The sequence below is a fragment of the Lutjanus erythropterus genome, chromosome 5, assembly GCF_056507025.1.
Source record: "Lutjanus erythropterus isolate fLutEry1 chromosome 5, fLutEry1.hap2, whole genome shotgun sequence".
In the NCBI taxonomy this organism is placed as follows: domain Eukaryota; kingdom Metazoa; phylum Chordata; class Actinopteri; order Lutjaniformes; family Lutjanidae; genus Lutjanus; species Lutjanus erythropterus.
Genome location: NC_139321.1, coordinates 29,347,949 through 29,368,337, shown reverse-complemented (window position 1 = coordinate 29,368,337; position 20,389 = coordinate 29,347,949). Strand labels below are relative to the sequence as shown.

General features: G+C 40.0%; 1 protein-coding gene across 1 annotated transcript in view; it reads left to right on the top strand.

Annotated features, from left to right (window-relative positions):
- diaph2 (diaphanous-related formin 2) overlaps positions 1 to 20,389 on the top strand; it is a 520,520-nt gene that overhangs the window by 117,850 nt on the left and 382,281 nt on the right. The window contains exon 7 of the mRNA XM_084719553.1: positions 19,401 to 19,540. Within this exon, the coding sequence (XP_084575679.1) occupies positions 19,401 to 19,540 (140 nt within the window). The remainder of the gene's footprint in view (positions 1 to 19,400; positions 19,541 to 20,389) is intronic.

The following is a 20,389-nucleotide window of genomic DNA, read 5'->3' as shown; positions in this document are numbered from 1 at the left end:
TAGAAGGGGAGCCCCTTTAGGTTTGAGACAAACACATAAACGGCTGAAATCACATCGGTACCACGGTGCTCTGTCTTTCCCTCTAAATCTATTTTGCTTTTCTTCTATGTATATGCACACAAACACATAAAAAGACACAACAGTGCACATACATACACATACTTTCACACATACGCAATGTTTTTCTCTTTCACTACAGATCACCTCTTTCACCCTTATCTGTTAGCTGTGCTGTCTCTGTGATGAGAAGATAATCTCTCAGTATGGGGTTTTCATGGGAAGATATTTCATAGATCATGTTTTTCTTCTGATGGGGTAGCACCAGACAATTTGAAATCCTATTTATCTAGCTAACAGGGAAGAGGAGAGGAAATGTATCTGTGGTTATTAGAGATGAGACGACCCCAATACAGACATGAGAAGGAGATCAAAGCTGACCGCCCTGGAAATAATAACTAAATCCAATGTACCCAGCCCACTGCTTTGAGGTTCAGGAAATGCAGAGCCTTTTCTTCTGAGTTTTGTACATGTGCCTGTGTGTGTGTATCTGTGGGTATTTGTGTGCACATTTCTGTGTGTTTGCCTGGTCTGAGCTCAGTCTACTCCCATTTACAATCCTGTCCAAGTTGAGGGTCAGCACTGTAAACACAAACATGAACACAGATACAAACACACTCACATACCAGCCATTCGGCTCCTGGCAAGGCCCATCACTATTCTCCCAGCACTACCATTGTCGTAAATCATGCTTGTCCCCTCCATCAGAATCTGCCCACAGACCCTGTGTAGGGACTGGACATCATTAATGTCCCTGCCAAATCATGTTTACCTGAGCCCAGTTTTTGTCCTGCCTATTTTTTCCCTCTTTGTTATTTATTGCACATTCTTGGCAGTTTGTTCTCAGGTTAGAGAGGATGACCAAGGAATGATGGGTAGTGGGTTTTGTGTTTTGTACTGATAACACAGACTATTTCAGGAGCAGAGGTTAAGTAAGGAAGGTTACAAATTGTACCGTTTCATCTTTGAGCACAGGCTGTCTGGCTGTGGGGCAGTGCATTGAAATTTGCATGCATGTGTTAAGTGAATCAGGAGGGATCCACCAGCCTTTCCTTGGCACACGCTGTACAAATGGCCAGTATACTCTAATTCTGCATCCACAAGGTCAGTGAGTCAAGAAGTGACAGAGAAGGTCAGAGGCTTCTTCCTGCGCTTATAGAATTAGGGTTATGGTGCATAACCTTTGTTATATTTCACACAGCTTTCCTCCTTTAACAGGCTGTATAGGTGAAGCTGGATGCTCCCCCCTGTGGCACCAATAAAACAACAAGACTCTGACCTTTGGTCATGCAAGGGTTTGGGTCACCACTTGAGCACCCTTCCATAGTAGGGGCATAGCGCCAAGGCTAAGCCAACAGAACCTGTTTGACCTCACACAGTGCCATAAGCAGCCCAACAAAAGGCCAACAGCAAGAGGTAAACAGGAGGCTGAACTGAACTCAGTAGAAGAGACAGGAGAGAAACGAAGCTGGAACCACTCGCAACACACATCAGCTAACCACATGAGTCACAGCTGTCTGACTGACCTAGGACATACTTTTTTGCTGCAATGATATAGTGGATAATAATTCAACTGTTGAATAAACTGATCAGCCATCACATTAAAACCACAGACTGGTGAAGTAAATGGCATTGATCATCTCATTACGCTGGCACCTGTCAAGGGGTGGGATATATTAGCCAGCAAGTGATGTGTTGGACACAGAAAAATAGGGCAAATGTAAATATAAGGAGAGACTTTGATGTGGGCCAAAATGTAATGGCTAGAGACAGTTGGCTCAGAGCATCTTTAAAATGGCAGATTTTGTGGCCATTATGCAGTGGTTAGTACCTACAGCTAGGTACTATAATATTTCTCAATATTGTTATGTGAGACTAGATATCATCTTAGATTTTTGACATAGTATAAATGTTGTCTTTTCTGTTCTCACTTTTCTGTTAATTGCCTTTACCCATATACAGTTCTTACGATTGATGATTAATGCATCATATTCTATAAACTGTTAACGAGTTGTTGACTTGGCCTCCAAATTCTCTGGATCACACTCCAGTCGAGCATCTGTGGGATGTGCTTGAACAACGAGTCTGATCCATGGAGGTCCTATCTTGCAACTTACAGGACTTACGGGATCTGCTCCTAATGTCGTGGTGCCAGAATATTACAATACTTAGCAGGTTTTAAAATGGTGGCTGATGGGCGTATATGAATATATACAGTACTTCTATAAGGGGGTGATCTTGTTGAGTGCCTGAAAGAATCTCAGACGAGAGTGACTGTTGTTGCTGAGCAGGTGCAGCAGAGCAGTCGACACATCCAGCTTGATGTTGTCAGATGAGGGCCAGACAGAGCTGTAAACTTTGGTGAGAATGGCAGAGACGGAAGCAGAAGCTTGGCTTTGTCATCCTGAATCGTGACAACAGTGTGGTCTATATAGATATCGAAGACAGAGTGTGACCTGCCGCCATGGTGGTACAGGTTCAGCATCGCATCAGACAGAGACTGAAAGACAAAGCTAATCCTTAACCCCCCCATACTGCTTCTCATTTAGTTACATGGATAAACACAGCTGCTTATAAAGCCGTAGTCAAGAGTTGCTGAGTCTGCTCTGATTTGACGGGTGAAGTTTAGTGTGGTGTTCCACAGAGGTAAGCTGGCAAGGCTAAAGAGCCTAACAGAGGACTGTGCCTGTGAGAAATAACACTGCACCACCCAACACCTGAAACAAAACCACTAACTGGACCACAGAGAAACCCTAAAACTGACTGTGTGTTTCACAGCTTTTTGGCTGTGTGTGTGCATAAACTACTCAGAAATATCTGAAGCGTGCGAGGTTACAAACCCCGATGTAATATCTCTTGTTCTTATCACTCTCAATCCCTTTATAGTGGTCTATTAGCTTTCAGGCTTAGTCGTGCATCCTCAAAGTGGCTATACAAACTTAAACCCACATCTCTCACCGGTTGAGGGTTCTACTCATGATCTGTTGCCTCCCGTTGTGTCTACACGCATAATCCCTCACAACTTTTTAAGTCAACAAAAAGTAATTGAGGTGTTGTTTATTCTAGGTACTAGGGTTGTTATTCAGCTGAATCACGGGGGGAACAGGCAGAAAAGAAGAATATCAGACTTACCTGGACCTTTTGCCCCCTATAGCGTGTTCGCCTTATGTATGATTTATCAAGGTTAGTCCCTTACGGAGAGGGTCGACGAAGAAGGACAAAAGAGCATAAAGCAGGACACACATTAGAAACCAGCATCAGTACTCGTGCTCATTTATTCATTGCTTCGGTGTTGTCTTCAAACCTTCTTTGTAACTTTCAGCCAGTTGCAGCTCCTGGCTTCATACCCGAGCTCCCAGGGCTAGAAACAAGAGCACAGAGTACAGAGTTCATTAGGCCTTCACATTGCAATCAATGCAGTAGAGACCTCAGTGAAAACCTAAATTAGATCCTGTGTGACTTTACCTCCTTAACAGCTCACTTGATAACCCCCCCTGCCGCAATACCGGGAGCGTGTGATGAGGGGAAATAAGTGCCAAGATGTCTCGACATGCTTTTCAAGTTTTCTTCTGTCATTATTTGTCCCCTTCATATAACAGCGGAAATCTGAGTCCTTTGTCACCTCATCTACATATAAAATACCTCATGTCTTTGTGCTTTCTGGGAACTTTTTGGACAATATCGAGCCACCTGCTGACCTTGAATTGATTGGTGAGTGGTTGGAGTGTAGTGCATTATCTTGAAAGCTGTGGGTGAGTCAATGCAAGGGCTTATTTTAGGTTGAGTTAGTGGAGGAAAAGTCTCCATAATGATCTTATTGTGGTAAAACCCTGTCCATCAGCTGGCTGTCAGTCTGTCTTGTTTTTCATCTTAAGACATATTTTCTTGCATGTCATATCTTTACAGTGAATCATAGTCACTTCTTGTACTATGCTGCTGCAGATAGATACATAACTTAAGATTTCTTTCTGCAGCTAGTGTGCACTCAATTTTACTCACTCTACTTTTCTCACTCTCTTCTACCTGACTTTCAGCAAGCTGGCTGACATCTGCTCCTATCTTTATAGAGGTGTCATTGAAATTCAGTGCAGACATGAGTCCTGCAAAGCACAGGGAGAACTGCTCAGAGGAATATTCTGCACCACTCACAAACATAACCCAAAAAAACGCACATGTACGAACACAGGCACACAAGAGTGCACACACAGATGCATGAACAAATCCATATTAATACGTTGAAGGTGCACATACACAACACAAAGTGTTTTAAGGTTTACAGCATTCCTTCTTGTCAGGCATTAATTAGCTGTGGCATTAATGGCCTTTAGTTAAATGTAGACAGCAAAATGCAATGCATTCTTAAAAAAAAGAAGTATTGAAGTTAATTGAGCAAGATCTGGGTACATTTTTTTTAACAATGCGAGACACCCACAGTGCGTGTGGCTGTTTGTGTACTGTATGTGTGCTCTTCTGAGTGTGTGTTGCTTGCATTGGGATTCAAAAAAGTGTTTTGTGCTCTGTCCAAGTTGCTGCAGCTCTGTAAGAATCAATAGGGCAAGGCCAAAGCTCTGACCCAAGTGGGTACTGGCATTAAGGTTCCACGGCCTAAATTCCTCCCTCTTAAAGCAGCAGATAATGTAGAAGCTCTAAAACCTATCCATTAGTAACTATAACTATGAACAAGATTGTCGTAGAAGTTAGTTCCACAAAGTGTAGTTTGCTGCCCAGTGTTTCCCGAGTGTCAACAATTTAGTGTTAGACCTCATCTACCCCACCCGATTTCAACAAAGCAAAACTATCTATTTGATTTTGTTCCGAACTCACTCATATTTTAATAATATGCTGCTGATGACATATATGCCCACGTTGGAATGCTCCAAAACTCCAAAAACCATGTTTCACACAAACACATTCAAGCAACTAATCCATTTTAACTAGGGGTAGGGAAAAAATCAATTCTTAGATGCGTCACGAAGTGGATGTAGAAGATTCTGCACTGGTTCACAAATATCAAAAATCAATTTTAAAAATGTTACTTCATAGCATGACTTAACTCTGCAAGGGCAGCGTAGCACCGGACAGTCTACAGTGCACACTCACTATAGTTTTGCTTAATGTCTTAATAATTACCTTTGTGAATATTTTATGCACCATAACCCAGAGACGAACATTAACGGAGCAGAGCCAACCCGACTTAATGGTGACAACAATGTTCACATAATGTTGTGAACAAGCCAAGTTAGACCTCCAAGCTCAAGTGTTAACTACTTTACAGTGGATCCGAAATGTTTTACCAACACTGTATCAAAAAAAGAGACGAAGTGGTATTAATGTTCTGTAATCATTACTCCAGACAAAAAAAACAGCCCACCCCCAAATGACTGCTCTTAATTTGAAGAATCTCAGTTGACTGTGGGGTCTCCCTGACCTTCAGGGCACAGACCTACAAACAGAAAATATCATGGAACACCTTGTGTTTTGATTATAATAAATTTAATTTAATCTTGATGGACAATGCCCTTACTGACCATCAAAATGAATAGGTGAATGTCTGAGGGATATTTGTTAATATATGTAAGAAAGCATGTAACTATTAGCATGATATTTTTATAAAACTTCTTTAATAAAAAATGAGTGATGGGTTGCCGTAGCAATAATTTATCTCTATCAAGAAGTCCTCTTTATTCTACTCATTGTGACCTGCTCAAATATGACTTTCTAAATGGAACTCTTTGATGTGCCAATATTTTATTCATATAGTCATTTGCCATGCTTATTGTGACTCCCCACATCCCTCTCCTTTTTATGAGATTATCAGACAGTAGTACAGGTGGACTTTTCTTCATCTTCTATGCTTCTGGTGTCCTTGAATATTCAAGAATGTTCTATTGATATTTTTTTCTTTAGACACACAAGTATTCAAATCCATCCTACATCCTCCTCAGTTTAAAAGGGTTACAATAGTTCAGTTTCTTGGCTTTATTTGCGTTCAGACTTTTGTAGTTTCAGTTTCACTTTACCTGGGAGCAGACTTTAGCTTTGATTTTACCCTTGCTGATAGATACTGATAGTGACTGGTTGGGTCATGCGGGTGATGATACTGTAAGAAATTCCAGCTCTCCTTGACTGAATTTTCTATCGTTGTGGACATCTTTCAGCTACAATTTGAAACACTGATGACAGTATATTGCAGGTCAACTTCTAGTGGGATTAAAGCCAAGGGAGTTGCTGACGATGCCTGTTGGCCTGCCCTCCCCTTGTCCACATTTGGGGCACAGCCAGTATAGGACGGACATGTTTGTGTGTGTGTTTTCCTCAAAGCCTGACCTGTCCAGCGTGGGTCAGGCTAAAGTTGAAAGTGTGAAAGAGAAAAGAGGGGGTGGGCCATTTCAGAGAGGTGAAAACAGTCACCCTTGTTGTTCGTATAGTGAGGGTCAAGGTGGAATTATCACAAACAGGTTAACCTTAAACTGACTTCTACTTTGACTTTGGCAGGATTAAAGTGGCAAAAGGTAGCAACAAACGCACTACAGGATGAAGAGAAATATTTTTTAAATCCTTTTTGTTCCCACAACAAGGAGTTGCCATATAATACAATGCAGTTTGGGATTTCTTTGTTGAACGTCACATTGGAAGATTGTCTCTTGCCCCATGAAAATCACACAATTCATAAAGACGTTTTTATTATTTGTGATGCAATCAAATCAAATGCCTTTTCTTCAGCTGTCCAGATGTAGTTATTGCTGATTGGGCTGATGGAATGCATTGTAGTTCTTTGTTCATTATTGTCATTGAATGTGTTGATGTCTAGAGTCATGTAAGGCTTTCTCTGTAAGCACAGAAGCAGCATCCTTTATTCATTACTGCGTGACAAATAAAGTCTAGATGACAAAGGCAGGGAGTGTTGTTCCTTTCTGTTTTGTTCGAAAGTTTAAAATACATTTATAAGAACATGGCCTTTCTTTAATAAAAACATATCCCTGTATAAATTCTAGTTCTGAATAAATAAATCTCATATATATTCAATCCCCATGGTTGAGCTGCCCCATATTTTTTATATCTGACCTTTCACTGTATTTATGTATACACACAATACACACTCTCACCACACATAACTACAGAAGCAAGCAGCAACTCCTGCTTGTAATACAATTATATTTACAAACTGTTGTGGGCATTTTTGTGTCGAAATAAGAAAGGAATTGAATTGTTAAATATCCTTTGGTTTTGTGGTTGCTGTTGTCACTGGGTGTTCTTCCTCCAGACCTTGGGGATCAACACACAAACACACACACACCCCATGATGCCTTGGCCACTGCCCAGTGTTTCTTTCTTACAAAGTGAGCCCTGTGGTGTTATTTTCAAGCTGTTTCCAGCCTAATACCTCATTGTTTCTTTTTTGTGTTTTCTTCTCAGTCCGCCTCTCTGTTGTGGTGAGCTTGTCTGGTCTGGACACAAGATGTAATGCCACTAGCCTGATCATTGAGAGAATGTAGGCCTAATTGTGTATGTGTTATCAGCAAGTTGTAGTTGTGTGCAGACATGAAATAATGGATCTGTCTCCAGATTTTGTTTTCTGACCACAACAGGCAGAAGATAGAGGAAGAAAATAAATACGAAAAGAAGAAAAAGCCCCCGGAGCGTACAGATACACACATTTTTTTCATAGCTGTCACCCAGGGTTTAAAAACACATCGCTATGGACAGAGTGAGAGACAGCGACAGACAGATAGGAAAAAGAATGGAGGAAAAAAAGGAGGAGTAAAGAGAATAAGGGGTGAAATGCTTGGCCACATGGTCTGGTGGGAAATCCCCCACTGAGCTGGGAGCCCTGCGCCCTGGTGGCTAGATGAAATGTCTTATCTGCCGGCGGCAGGACTCTGTCCTTTAAGTAGGGCTAGGGAAAACTCATTGTCCAGCCAACCGGCATCTCAACTGATCCGTATTCCCTTTGACCTTTACCACTGCTGCCACTGACACATGCCAAACTTAAGATTGTGTTAAATGTGAGATTGCTCATTTATACAACATCTCCCAAGTCTGTGTGTGTTTGTGTTTGTTGCATGGAAACCTTATTTCCTTGCACAGTCTGTTGTTCATAGGTCATGTGTGCATCGTAAGGGAAAGGGTGAGACGTGTGACATTTGGTTCTACCTGTCTCTAGACCATCTTCTACCCATTCTTGTGGTATCTATTCTCTCAACTAATCTACCAGCCTCTAATGAGCAGGAAATTAAGTTATAACATGGCTATCGTACAGCATGATATGCGCTAATTGCTCAGATTGTATCTGTATTATTTTTACGAAGAGCAGTAGGGTGCTCTAGTCATTTTCATTAATTACACACAAAGAAGGAGTAATTATATTTTTCATTACTCCATAAGTTTTTTTCTATGACTTTTTTGGGAGTGTGGTGTGGTGGCTGGCGTGTGTGTCTTAATATGTTTTGTTTCGTTACCTCCAAGAACAATGTTGTAGACATTAAATGAAAATGTTGAATTTAGTTTTCCATCAAGAATAGCCCTTCAAGCCCTCTGTTCTGTCACAATTACACCATCAGGTGCTGAGAATGTTTTCTTTCATATCACTCCTCCCCCACAAGCCATTGTCATTTTTGTTGTGTGTTCTGAGTCAACTTGAATTATCAGAAAACGATGAAGGAGCTTGTTCAAAACCAGTTCATTCAGAGGAGTAAAACAAGCAGTGTTTTAATATCATCACCCTGTGACAAGAAAACTGTTGTATTCAAATAATCAAATCAGTAGTTAGACATAATGATGGGTATCAGGAACCTGGTACTGATTCCTGGCTGCTCAGTACTGAAATACTGATAAGCTCTTGGACAAACAATACTGCAATCTGTATTAATGTAACAGCTGACAGGGCAAAAGGTTCAAAAGTGTGGACTCAATAAATCTGATGAAAATGCAGCTACATACAATAACTCTTTCTTCAAATAACTTATTTCTTCAAAAACTTTTCACTTCTCTTCCTGGCATATCTTAATTTTTTGCACCAAATAATGGCGAGCGTTGTACCAATTGTAATAGTATCAATAAATATCAATAATAGTATCAATAAGTATCGAATTGATAAGCAGTATCAGTATATGGGACTGATAAAATCCTAATGATACCAATCCTTGGTTAAATGGAGTTGTAGGGGGTTCTCTCTCTTTACATTTCTGTTACAGCCTTGGTTGTTACATTTTTGCCTTTTTTTGAAACACAGCTTCAGAATAAGGTAATATAACTTCTGTGCCGTGATTGGTGCCATGATTTACTATGAACGAAGTATGCTTATTCATATATTTTTAATTTATTTGATAGGGACAGAAAGAATATACATGGATGGCTGTGGCTCAGGTGGTAGAACAGGTTATCTACTGATCACACAGTCTGCAGTGTGAGCCTCACATGTCGATGTGTCCTCTGGGCAAGACGCTCAAACCCAGTTCACTCCTCAGCTGTCGGAGATGCACAAATCAGTGCATTCCCAAATTTGTTGGACCCAAACCCACATGAATGAGGAGGGCTATGCCCAGCTGCGTAAAAAGGCTACGCCAAATCAAATATCTGAATCCATGCTGTGTTGGGCGCAGCCTCGTCTGTCAGCAAGCAGATGATCTGATACAGTATACAACCACCAAAAGTAGAAAAATGAAACTTCATAACACAAAGATTCAATTAGAATCTAGAGAACTGAACAGACACACCTTTAAAAACACTGTTCTCTCTTCGCTCCTACATGGACATGAGCTGTGTTTCGGTGCACATTCGAAAACAAAACAAAACAAAAAAAGAAACTAAAGGTAAACAGGCAAACAGAGCTACTTGCAAGAGGAAAAGGTCAATTGCCTATTTTAGCAGTTTTAGCCATCCTAAAAAAAACAACAACAAAAAAACCCTGCATATACACACAAATTTTGGTGTAAAAATGGTAACTGACAAACTGAAAATGGGTATCCAGTGCAAGTATCATAGATGCTAATATGCATCACCCCTAGAAGGAATGAAAAAAAAATTAAAACAGAGATAAAAAGGTGGTGAATACATTAAGATATCATAAAGCTAATTAAACACTGAGTACAGCAAAATACAGTCACACATTTAAAGTCATTACATTTAAAAAATACACCTAAGTACATGTTGCTTAATTAACCTCCTAGCACTCTTAAAAGCAGTGAAGTTTGCGGCAAATGTCAGGTGATTAGGCAGCGAGGTCCAGGACTCATTTTCACAGAAATTCCACCTCATCATCACACAACACCATAAGAGATAAGGGAGTAGAGAAAGCATTGTTTGGAAGATTATGTTCTATGTGCATGCGTCTGACAGAGGGAGACTGAATGGAAGAAGCAGTGGCAATCAGCTATCTCCCAGCTCTAGCTTCCAGGCCAGACACGTTGCCGCCATGTGGTTTTCCAGTAAGCTGACAAAGAAGCTGAATAATGTATCTATCAGTCTGCCTGAATGTGCTGAGCACTGGGCACTGAGTAAGCTGCCAGCTTGTTATAGGCTCATTACAGGTGAAGATGACATGTGGAGGTGCAGCCGCCTTGGCATTGTCTCCCTGCCCTGCCCTCGATAGAAGGTGCAGCACTCTGTCACTCCCCATGGCATGGAAAAAGGGAGTCAGAGGTGATAGAGGAGGAGGGAATGAGCCTCAATGCTCCCCTAACCCCCCAAAATGAAATTGACAGGCTCGCTGAAGTAATTGCTCCCAGCACTATTTTCTTTGGCAGGAAATACTGTTATCGACAAATAGGGGATTCAATAAGCGGCAGGAGATGAGGCTCTAGCCTGTGGTCAAAAGGCTGTGTCTGTCCTCTACTGTCGAGGTTGCAGTGTCTCCTGATGCTCTATCTCTCTGCCCTGCCTTTCCTCCCCCATTTTCTTTCCCTTTTTTTTGTATCTAACCCCTTACTTTTTCATCTCCCTCTGCATCTTTCACGTTTTACATCTTACTACCTCGTCACACACACAACCCACACACCATCTCCCTCCATCTTCCCTTGCTCCCTTTCTCTGGGGTCCTTTTTTGACTGTTTTCTTCTGTTGACCATTTTTTGTGAGCCTGAAGGGGAAAACTCTATTACCCAGTAGCCAGCAGGTAATGCCCCCCTCTCTCTAATCCTCAGATTGTTTCTCTGCTGCCAGTGCGGTGGTGTAATGTTGATATTATCCCAAAGGATTCCATTGATTTAGGCTAGGGTCATGAAAAAGCAGTTTATGGTCAGTGTCTTTGGTTTCCAGAGGTCAGGGCATGCGGTGAAACTAGAGCTCTAGCTTTTCTGGACATAGTGCTATGCCTGCTGGGAACTACTGCGAGGTAAGAAGATAAATAAAAAGTGGGTGATGTCTTCCCCTCTCACTGCCCTGTGTATTATTGAGGAAGTAATGTTCTGAAAATGCAGCCATATCCAAAATTGAAATCACGTTGATGTAAGACACGTATTTAGATTTGAAACAGAGTGCTTTTTTCCCAAAGTATATTCTCTCTTTTATTAGGGTGTGATTTCTTTGCCAAAAGTGCATATATTTACTCAAAAATCGCTAAAAAAAACCCTCCAAGACATGCAAACAACTAAAATGACTTTATTATCACGTCATGGTCATGTTGGACTAAAATTTGACTTCCTGACGAAGGCCTATTGCCAAAATGCGTCTAAGGTTGTTAAGGTACAACATGATGATAAAGACATTTTAATTGTTTTAAAGAGATTTCTTGGGAGTTTTTGTGATTTTTGTGTACACATGTATGAGTATCCAAAGAGCACCTCAAACAAACTCAGCTGTCCAGGAAGTGTTCCTACCCAAACAAGTTTTGCATTGTTTACTCAAAAATCACAAATAAACTCTAAGGCACCCTCTCTGAAACAACTAAAATGCCTTTATTGTCTCAGCATCTTCATGTTGGACCTTAGAACTTGACTACCTGATGAAGGCTTGACGCTGAAATGAGCTGGAGTTTATTTTAAGGCCATGACAATTTATTTGTTTAAAGCAAATAAAGAGGGCCTTTGTGATTTTAGTACACCTCTATCCAAAACCAAAACTTCAAACAAACTCAATTTGAGTCTATGAAGTTCTCTTTCCCAAACATTGTTTGCATTTTTTACTCTTAAATGTTGAAGTTTTATTAGTGCTATCAAAGTTTTAGCTGATTTTGAACTTGAGTTCTCACTCATGCTCGCAAGCTGGCCCTGACAAAGCCACAGAGTACATTTCATTAAGTTCCAACACCACCGAAGTTGAGCTTTGGCCAAATGACAGGTGATTGGTCTTCAGACTTTCATGAAACCACCACAGTGGCTTTAATACATCTCACCTGCCATTATCTTTCCAGCTTTATTCAGCACAGTGCTGACAGATTGCCTCTCCACTGTCTACCCAACTTGCTTGTTTTAGCATTCGTTATTCATCTAAACCGATCCGCTGCAGACAGCAGTGTGTTTTGAAAACCTGAGCCTTCTCCACAGCAAAACAGTGATTTGACTGCTGTGGTGGGTGCAACAATCAAGAATGATATTTTCAGGGGACAAGCAGCATATTACAGTGTTACCCAACAATGCTCAGCCTGTGAATATAAATACCAATTGTTGTTAATTTTTTTTTCTTCCTGTCTTTTGGATGACAAAATGCTGCATCCCTGGTATGATTGCATTAGACACATGTTCAGGTCTCAGGTCTTTGGTTGTTTCCTGTCCACAGAGTATTTGTGCTATTTGATAATGAAGACTGTAGTTTCAGCTTTTCAATAGGGAAGGATCCCCTCTTGAGGATCTATAGGCCCAGTCTACTAAAGGTGTTTTAATGAGCACCTTTATGCAGTCTGCAGAAAGAGACATCTGTGCAGCTGCCTAATGGTCCAGTTCAGGTACAAGTTCAAAGTCTAGACCAGACATCTCTAAAATATGTCCTGCATACCACTTGTATATTGATTATCACAGCTGAAATAAAGGTCAGGATCAAGGTTTGTATAACATTTGGAAATTATTAACACATGGTAAGCCTTTAATCTTCACCTTTTCCTTCAGAGAAACTTTTAGGGGTTAGTTTTTTGTCGACCGGTCTCCAGTATGGTGGTTGGGAACCACTGGTTTAGACACAGTATGTTGAGTAAGTGTTTATTGCATAGCATACTGTTGGTAGGATCAATCACATGCAGTGGTTGGCCATAGTATCGTAAGCATTTTTGAATAACATCAGCTTGTTGTCTTGACCCAAATGCAAGACACAGGAGTAGTGAATGTGAAAGGGTATTTAGGGGCAGCCACAATTCTCCAAATCCACAATTTAATCTGATTTTCAATTTTAAGGTCAAAATTGGATTTAAACGTTTTTTTTCAGCACTTAAGGTTATGCCAATGTGGGACTGTTGAGTATTGGAATTTGCAAAGATTGACAGAGAACTGGTTTAATGACAAATGACAATGGTCATTTACATTTTCAAATTCTTCTATAAAAAGATACAGAAGTGCAGCTGCAGGTTACGCTGTTGTCTTTAGCGTGTTGTTTTGTTTTCTCTTCAGACACACGCCATTGGTCATAAGTAGACGGAGATGCAGAGAAAAAAAATACTGAGAGAATTACAGATGTGACACCCCTGGAATTTATTGCAGAGGCTAAAGAGTGGGGAGGCAACTGAATGAAGCAGAGGTTTGTGGGTGAGTCTACTAGAGCAGGTTGGACGAGTGAGCAGAGGTAGTGTGCCTAGATAGAGGTGGCTGAGGAATAGCAGGTTGAATGCAGCCAAGCAGATGGGCTAAAAGGCAGATGAATACAGTCCTGGAACACAAGATAAAACACGAAAAAACACATGAGGAATAATAAATCACTAAGAAAGTTAGAATTAAAAAAAAACATAAGGAAGGCTGGAGCTCTTACACTACAATGGTAGTTGACTGAACTAACTGGCACCCGATGTGTGAGGACCAGAGGTTGAGATACTGCAGGGCTGACAAACTGATGGGGTGCAGGCAAGCAGACCAGGAGCGATGAAGACCTGTTTGCAGGCAGGTGTTCCAAAAAGCAAAGTTGGGAGCTGGGAGGGAAACCATGACCACAACACAAACACCCACAAAATCAATCTATGGACAAGAACTATATTTACCAAGTTAGCATAACTTTTATTTTTCTGATTAGTTTCTGTAACTGACTGTTTACTGATCAACAGGAAATTATTTTTACCATTAGCCAAAGTTAGCCCAAAAGGCTAATCTGTTGTCTTTGGCCAGATGTTAAAATGGCAACCTTAAAACAGAACAATAATTTCATCTTATTGCAGTGGCTGATTATCATATTGTATCAACATTAATTCAGAATGTTTCCATACATCTTTGTGAGTAACCCTCAGAGGGCCCTTTTTAGTGAGTCAATGAAAGATTAAAAGAGGCAGTTACTTAAGCTGTGCACATGCACATGTTAGGACTAAAGAAGTAGATTGTGGTGAATTCAGGGTGTAAAGAAAAGCCTAAAGAAAGAAACTGTGTGTTCTGTCAGATTTGGAAATGCACACAAACACTCACAGTTCAATTACTATTTAGCTGACATTCCTGAGTACATTTTTCAAAGGCGAGTCAAATACAAATGACATGAACTTTTTGCAAGTGCTGATCTCAAGAGTCTGTTTGAAAAAATAAGCTGTGCTACTCATAGTTAAAAGCTCATTGATTTTTTTAAAGTACTTAAACAAGTAGAGAAATGTAATATTTATGGTTGTAGTGTCTATAAAGACAGCTCTACTTGAATGTCTAAGTTGAACCTTGCAAACTCAAAGACCCAGTATTTCACCTTGGGGTTTTGTTAAGTGTCTGGAGTACCTGTTTGACTCCTGCCTAATTGAGCTTTCACATATAGGATGTCTGGTTTTATCATTTTCATTATTATTTTTATGCCACAATTCACAGTCAGTAACAAAAACGCATGTAAAATTGTGCTTGGCAGGAGTGTGCAACAAAGACTCCCGTGGTAGGTAATAGTTGAAAAAACTTGATGGTAACGAGAAGGATTCCTGCCTCTCCCCATGGCCTAATAACTATTTTCAGTCAGATAAAAGCTAAGCCAGTCAACTCCTCCACATTCACCCAACAGTGCTTGAGAGAAAGATGAATGACATAAGTGTTTGTATAGATCAAACTGAGGACGACTGAAAAGACTGAAGCATTAGAAAATAGATTTATTACAAAATCAAGCTATTTGGAAATCTAGACTATTACATAAAAGATCATTCTCAGGTTTAACTTGCTTTGTGATTTTACTTTAGTTTACAAGTGCCGATACCACAAAAACAGAACTGGAGGGAAATATTTGAAGCTGTTACAAGGAGTTTTAAATGGTTATGAAACTGTCTCAATTATATGACCTAGATAAGCAAATGAGACCATCAGCGAGAAGATCGTATGTTTCTATGTTATTCCTAATGTCTGCCATTGGGTCGGATTCTTCTTGAAATCAGGTGAAATGAGCCTGCATTTACATTTTCCCAGGCAGAGTTACAGTAAATAGTACATTAATAAATAATTTTATTTTTACATGTTTTATAGGTATGGCATTGGAAACACTGCTTTTGTCTGCAGGGGCCTTTAAAATCAACAAAACATCAAACTTAGTTGCCGTAGCTTTAAAGCCCTGTCAGAAAAAAATTGAATAATTAAAGCTACTACATGTTATTAAAGGAGCAATATGTAGAAATTACACATGGAGAAATGAGAACTGCAGTCCAAATAGGGAGTTGGAGACAGACTGTATATCATATAGGTTGAAATCCTATTTAATGTACAGACTATGGTTGAAGGGACTTGTTTCCTCCTTGCTCTCTCCTCCCCACACTCAGGGAAGCTCTTCAGGCTGCAGGACATGCACAACACTGTAACAGATACAAAGCACTCACTCATTCGGTGAACATTCTGCATTAAACTGAACTCTATTTAATGTGAAACAGGCATAAAAAACAGTTATTCCAGCCAGGAACAGAAATTTCAGTGGACGACACCGTGGCTTCAGATGTTTCTTCGACCTCTGATGACACATCATTGCCATTTTAATATTTATTACTGATTTTATGAAACAGTCTCAATTTAATGCTGATGCCTCTATATGACCTACATAAGCAAATTAGACCATCACCAAGAAGATTGGCTATTTCTATATAGTTATTCTCAATGTCTGCCAACTGGTTGGATTGGAATCAGATGAAACAAGCCCATGTTGACATTTTCCTGGGCAAAGTTACAGTGAGTAGTACCACAGCCAGTTAAAAAGCAGGAGATTATTTTATTTTTGATGTGATATGTTGTGGTTATTACAGTGGAAATGCTACTGCTTTTTAACAAAATATGAAAGTTCCTCACAGTATCTTTCAATACAGTTTTGACAGGTTGTGGAAGAGACACCTCTTGTTCTTGGCTTTGGCAGGAATCACCTCTGCAGGTTTAGGAACGTGGTTTTACGCCAGACCTTATCAAATAAATCCTTCTTTTCATTATTGAGCCCATCAAACTATGAACTCAGTTTACACCTAAAGTTCAGGCTTATTGGTAGCTTGCTGTTTTTAGACTGCCGCTGCTTTTTCCAACAAAAAAAATAAAAAAAAGGCTCTTTGATGTTGACTGTGCCTTGTAGGATAGCAGCAGGCCTCTCTTTTCTCCAGATAAATGAGCTAGCTTATTACTTCCCAAACTGCCTATTAGCACAGCTCACTTGTGGGGAACCAGCAGTCCAGGGATGAACACAGTGAAGATGATTACGTCTAGCAGTCTGGTTCAGGCGTACAGTATGTGATGCTGTTTCTGCAGCTTGTTTTCTAATTTTGTTTTGTATAGTACCTTGACTCACCCACCTACAATCTAGCTCATTCTGGCAACAGAACGTGAAAATGACTAATTTAGCTCAGATTTGTTCTTCATGTCTGCACTGGGAATAGAGAAAATGTAGTAAAATTTATCATATTGCATACAAATAGAAGCATACAAATTCAAAATTTAAGTTGTTTACTGGACTGCATGGGCATGATTCAGACCTACAATAGATTAAATCAGTATGTCACATCGCAGTTTAGCTGTAACTCAATGTAATTCATAGTGTTGATGTAACTGTGCAGGGAGAGTGAGTGGGTAAATGTGTGTTTTCCTGCTGTGGTGTAAGTGTGTGTATGGCTGCCAATAGGTAGTCTCATTGTGTAAGCATCAGTGTAGCAACATGTCCCCTGAGCCCTCTGTGGAGATTATACACAAGAATCCATTTACTTCAAGGAGGAGCTGCCGCAGATAGCATGTGGAGCCTGTGTTTGTTTGGCTCTCTGTGAGTGGAGTCCGTCATTAGAGTATTGGCTGATTGAGAAAAAGAGAAATTGGCCAACGCATCCCTAGACACTCACTCATCATTTTTTCTAAAACACAGAAGTTTTTTTTTGTTTGTTTTTTTGTCAGCTTTCATCACGAGATCAGGGCTTTCCACAAGGATATAATGCCGCCAGCCAGTGAGCAAAAGTAGCCGGCAATGAAGAGCCCAGGTTTGGTGGCTTGTGGGACATTGTGATGCCACTATTTCACCATATATACTGTCAGGGATATAGCACATGGCCCTACACATAAGCATGGTCTGTCCTCTCTTGATTCATGTCTCTCACTTATTTCTTGATAAGTTTTTTTTTTTTTTTATGTTATATAATGCAAATATGCTCCAAGCTATATTCATGACTCACTGCATTCAGTCTGAACAAAACAACTGCTGATATTTGCTAAAACCCTAAAACTTTTAGTCGCGCTGTCAACTTTGTTTTGAAAGAAATTGCTTGTTTCCCCTTAGTTTGCTTTTTTCTTTGACTCGCAGTGCACATTAGTGCTCCGGCATTAGCTGTCTCTCAGCTCGATTAGCTGCTTTCAGAGACAAATCCTAGTGCAGGGCGGACTAAACCATTTTGCACCTTTTGCAATGTATGAGAAGGGCCTCAGACCTTTTTTAGACAATGTTAAGTCTTTCACTCGATTTATTCAGCCAGTTTTAATATAGTTATGACACTAATTACTTATTACAAACAAAAACAAATATTTTATTCTATGTCTTTTGAGGGCCCTCCCCCATTGGGGCCCTGGGCCCCTGTGCACTGATTGTAAATAGTGCACATTGTAAGGACTTTGCCTACGGGTAGTAAGCAGGCATTGTTTAAGAATCAACATTCACTTTGTTACACAATATTACTCCAGACACGACAACCAAAAATGTAAACCATGCATAAAAAACACATATACTTGATCATATATGTATTACTGTAGGAAGTTCCATTACAACAAATTCAAATTTTAAGGACATGATTTGGGGCATTTTATATCAGTTTGCATAATTGGTGGCAAAAAACACAAACATGTCCAAGGACATTTTAAACTGTAAAATTGTAGTGGGAGGCTGAGGCTCAACCTACATTTTCCACATGACATAAGCCTGTTACTTTGACAACATTACCTGTTTTAGTGTTTGCAGTGTGTTTTAGATGGTTCTGCTATGGAAAGCACAATGTAAACAAAGATAAATCATTCATTAAGCCCATAAATGTCTGTGTGGCGTATATGGAAAATGCAGTGCTTTCAGAGTTTTCAATGCTTTTTCTGTAATCACTCAAAGTGCCGCCAGTGTTTTCCTTTGTTTTCCAAAATAGTGGAGGACTAATGAGAATGTCTCCTGTCTGTGCAATCAATGCAATAATGTGTTTTGTCATCAATTATTTTGCTAATATTTGCTAAACACTGCAGACGACTCTCTGCTCTGTACTCGGCAGTATACAGCCGCTCAGCTGAGTTTGCATACATGCACATACACATAAAGGATGTGGGGATGTATATGCATACCAAATCACAAGTTATTAATCAAAACTGTTTTATTAGAATCAATAGAATAGCTGGTCAGTCTTAAAAAACGTAGTTGGCTGTTGGCTAGCAGTCTGCGCTTATGGAAAACTCTGCTAACATCTGAGAATCCAAAGTTTAAGTCAAAACAAGTCAGATACTCACTCTGCATTATTAAGTCCTTTTCATAGGATTGCTAAGTCTGTTCTTAATGGTCTGATTTAATGTGACAGAAAATGTAGGTTTCTTTAGATTTTTTTTCTTTTTTTTGTTGGAATATATTCCTTTTATGTTGTCCATTAACCTGTCTCCAGTATGTATTAGGAAAATGTATAATGCAAATAATACATGGATGTCCTTCAACAGTGTTCACAAATTCCTTTTTTATTGATAACCATTGTTTTTTTGTTTTGTTTTTGATATTACATTACTGTACATGTTCAGGTCATGGTGTATGATGGTAATCTAACAACTGTCCTGTTGATATTTTGTTTTCAGGGTGGACTAAGAAACAGCAAGCACGAGTGCACGCTTTCATCCCAGGAATATGTCCATGAGCTGCGTTCTGGCATCACAGAAGAAAAGCTGCTCAATTGCCTGGAGTCCCTCAGAGTGTCTCTCACCAGTAACCCCGTCAGGTTAGTAACTCTTTTTACACATACTACAAACTGTGCCTTGTACCTGGGAGTTTTTAATGTTATTCACAAATACCACCGCTCAAAGCAATGGCTTCTGTTTTCGCTCACAACTGTAAAAACACTACGAAGTGTCCTGATGCCGCTTGCTGCGAAAGATCAACTGTTTCCATAGTTTTAGATTTCACAGCCCCGCGATGATTAGAGTACACATCACAGTATCACTGTGTTTGAATGGCTATCAGCAAAGTTTTCCTCTGGACATTGGTGTGTGAAAGTATCCTTTTGAACAAACTACTAGAGCACACAACAGATTTGCACAGCTGGAAATACTGTGCTATAATCTCACCAGTGATCACAAACAGTGGTATTTGCCAGTTGTGCTTAATGCAGTTTTGTAAGTGTTGTGAATTTTTGCAAGAAATGAGGGGATCAACTCATTCTGTCAAGCAGAAAGGGAGTGGGAAGGACCAGAATGAAAGTGAATGATGTTTGATGCTCATGTTTCCTCAGAAAATGAGCACTGTTGTTAGTGATTGTTCAAAGTGGACTCATGAGTGATTTTGCAAAACCACATCTTTTTCTGTGGTTCTGGTTACACTTTCCAAAAACACACTGAAATAGGCCTCTGTAAAGGCACATGTACTGTGTGTGTGAATGGACCAGGAACTCTTTTAAGGATGCAGTGGCATGTTGTGAACACAAATATCATCCTGACTGGACTTGGGAATCACTTAGCTGTGTCTCTGGTACAGCACAGCACAGTGGATTTACTCAAAGCTGAGACTGAGTGATAAAAATCCAAGAATGAGCACAAGGTGTACATACAAGCTTTTACTCATGCAGTCAAGC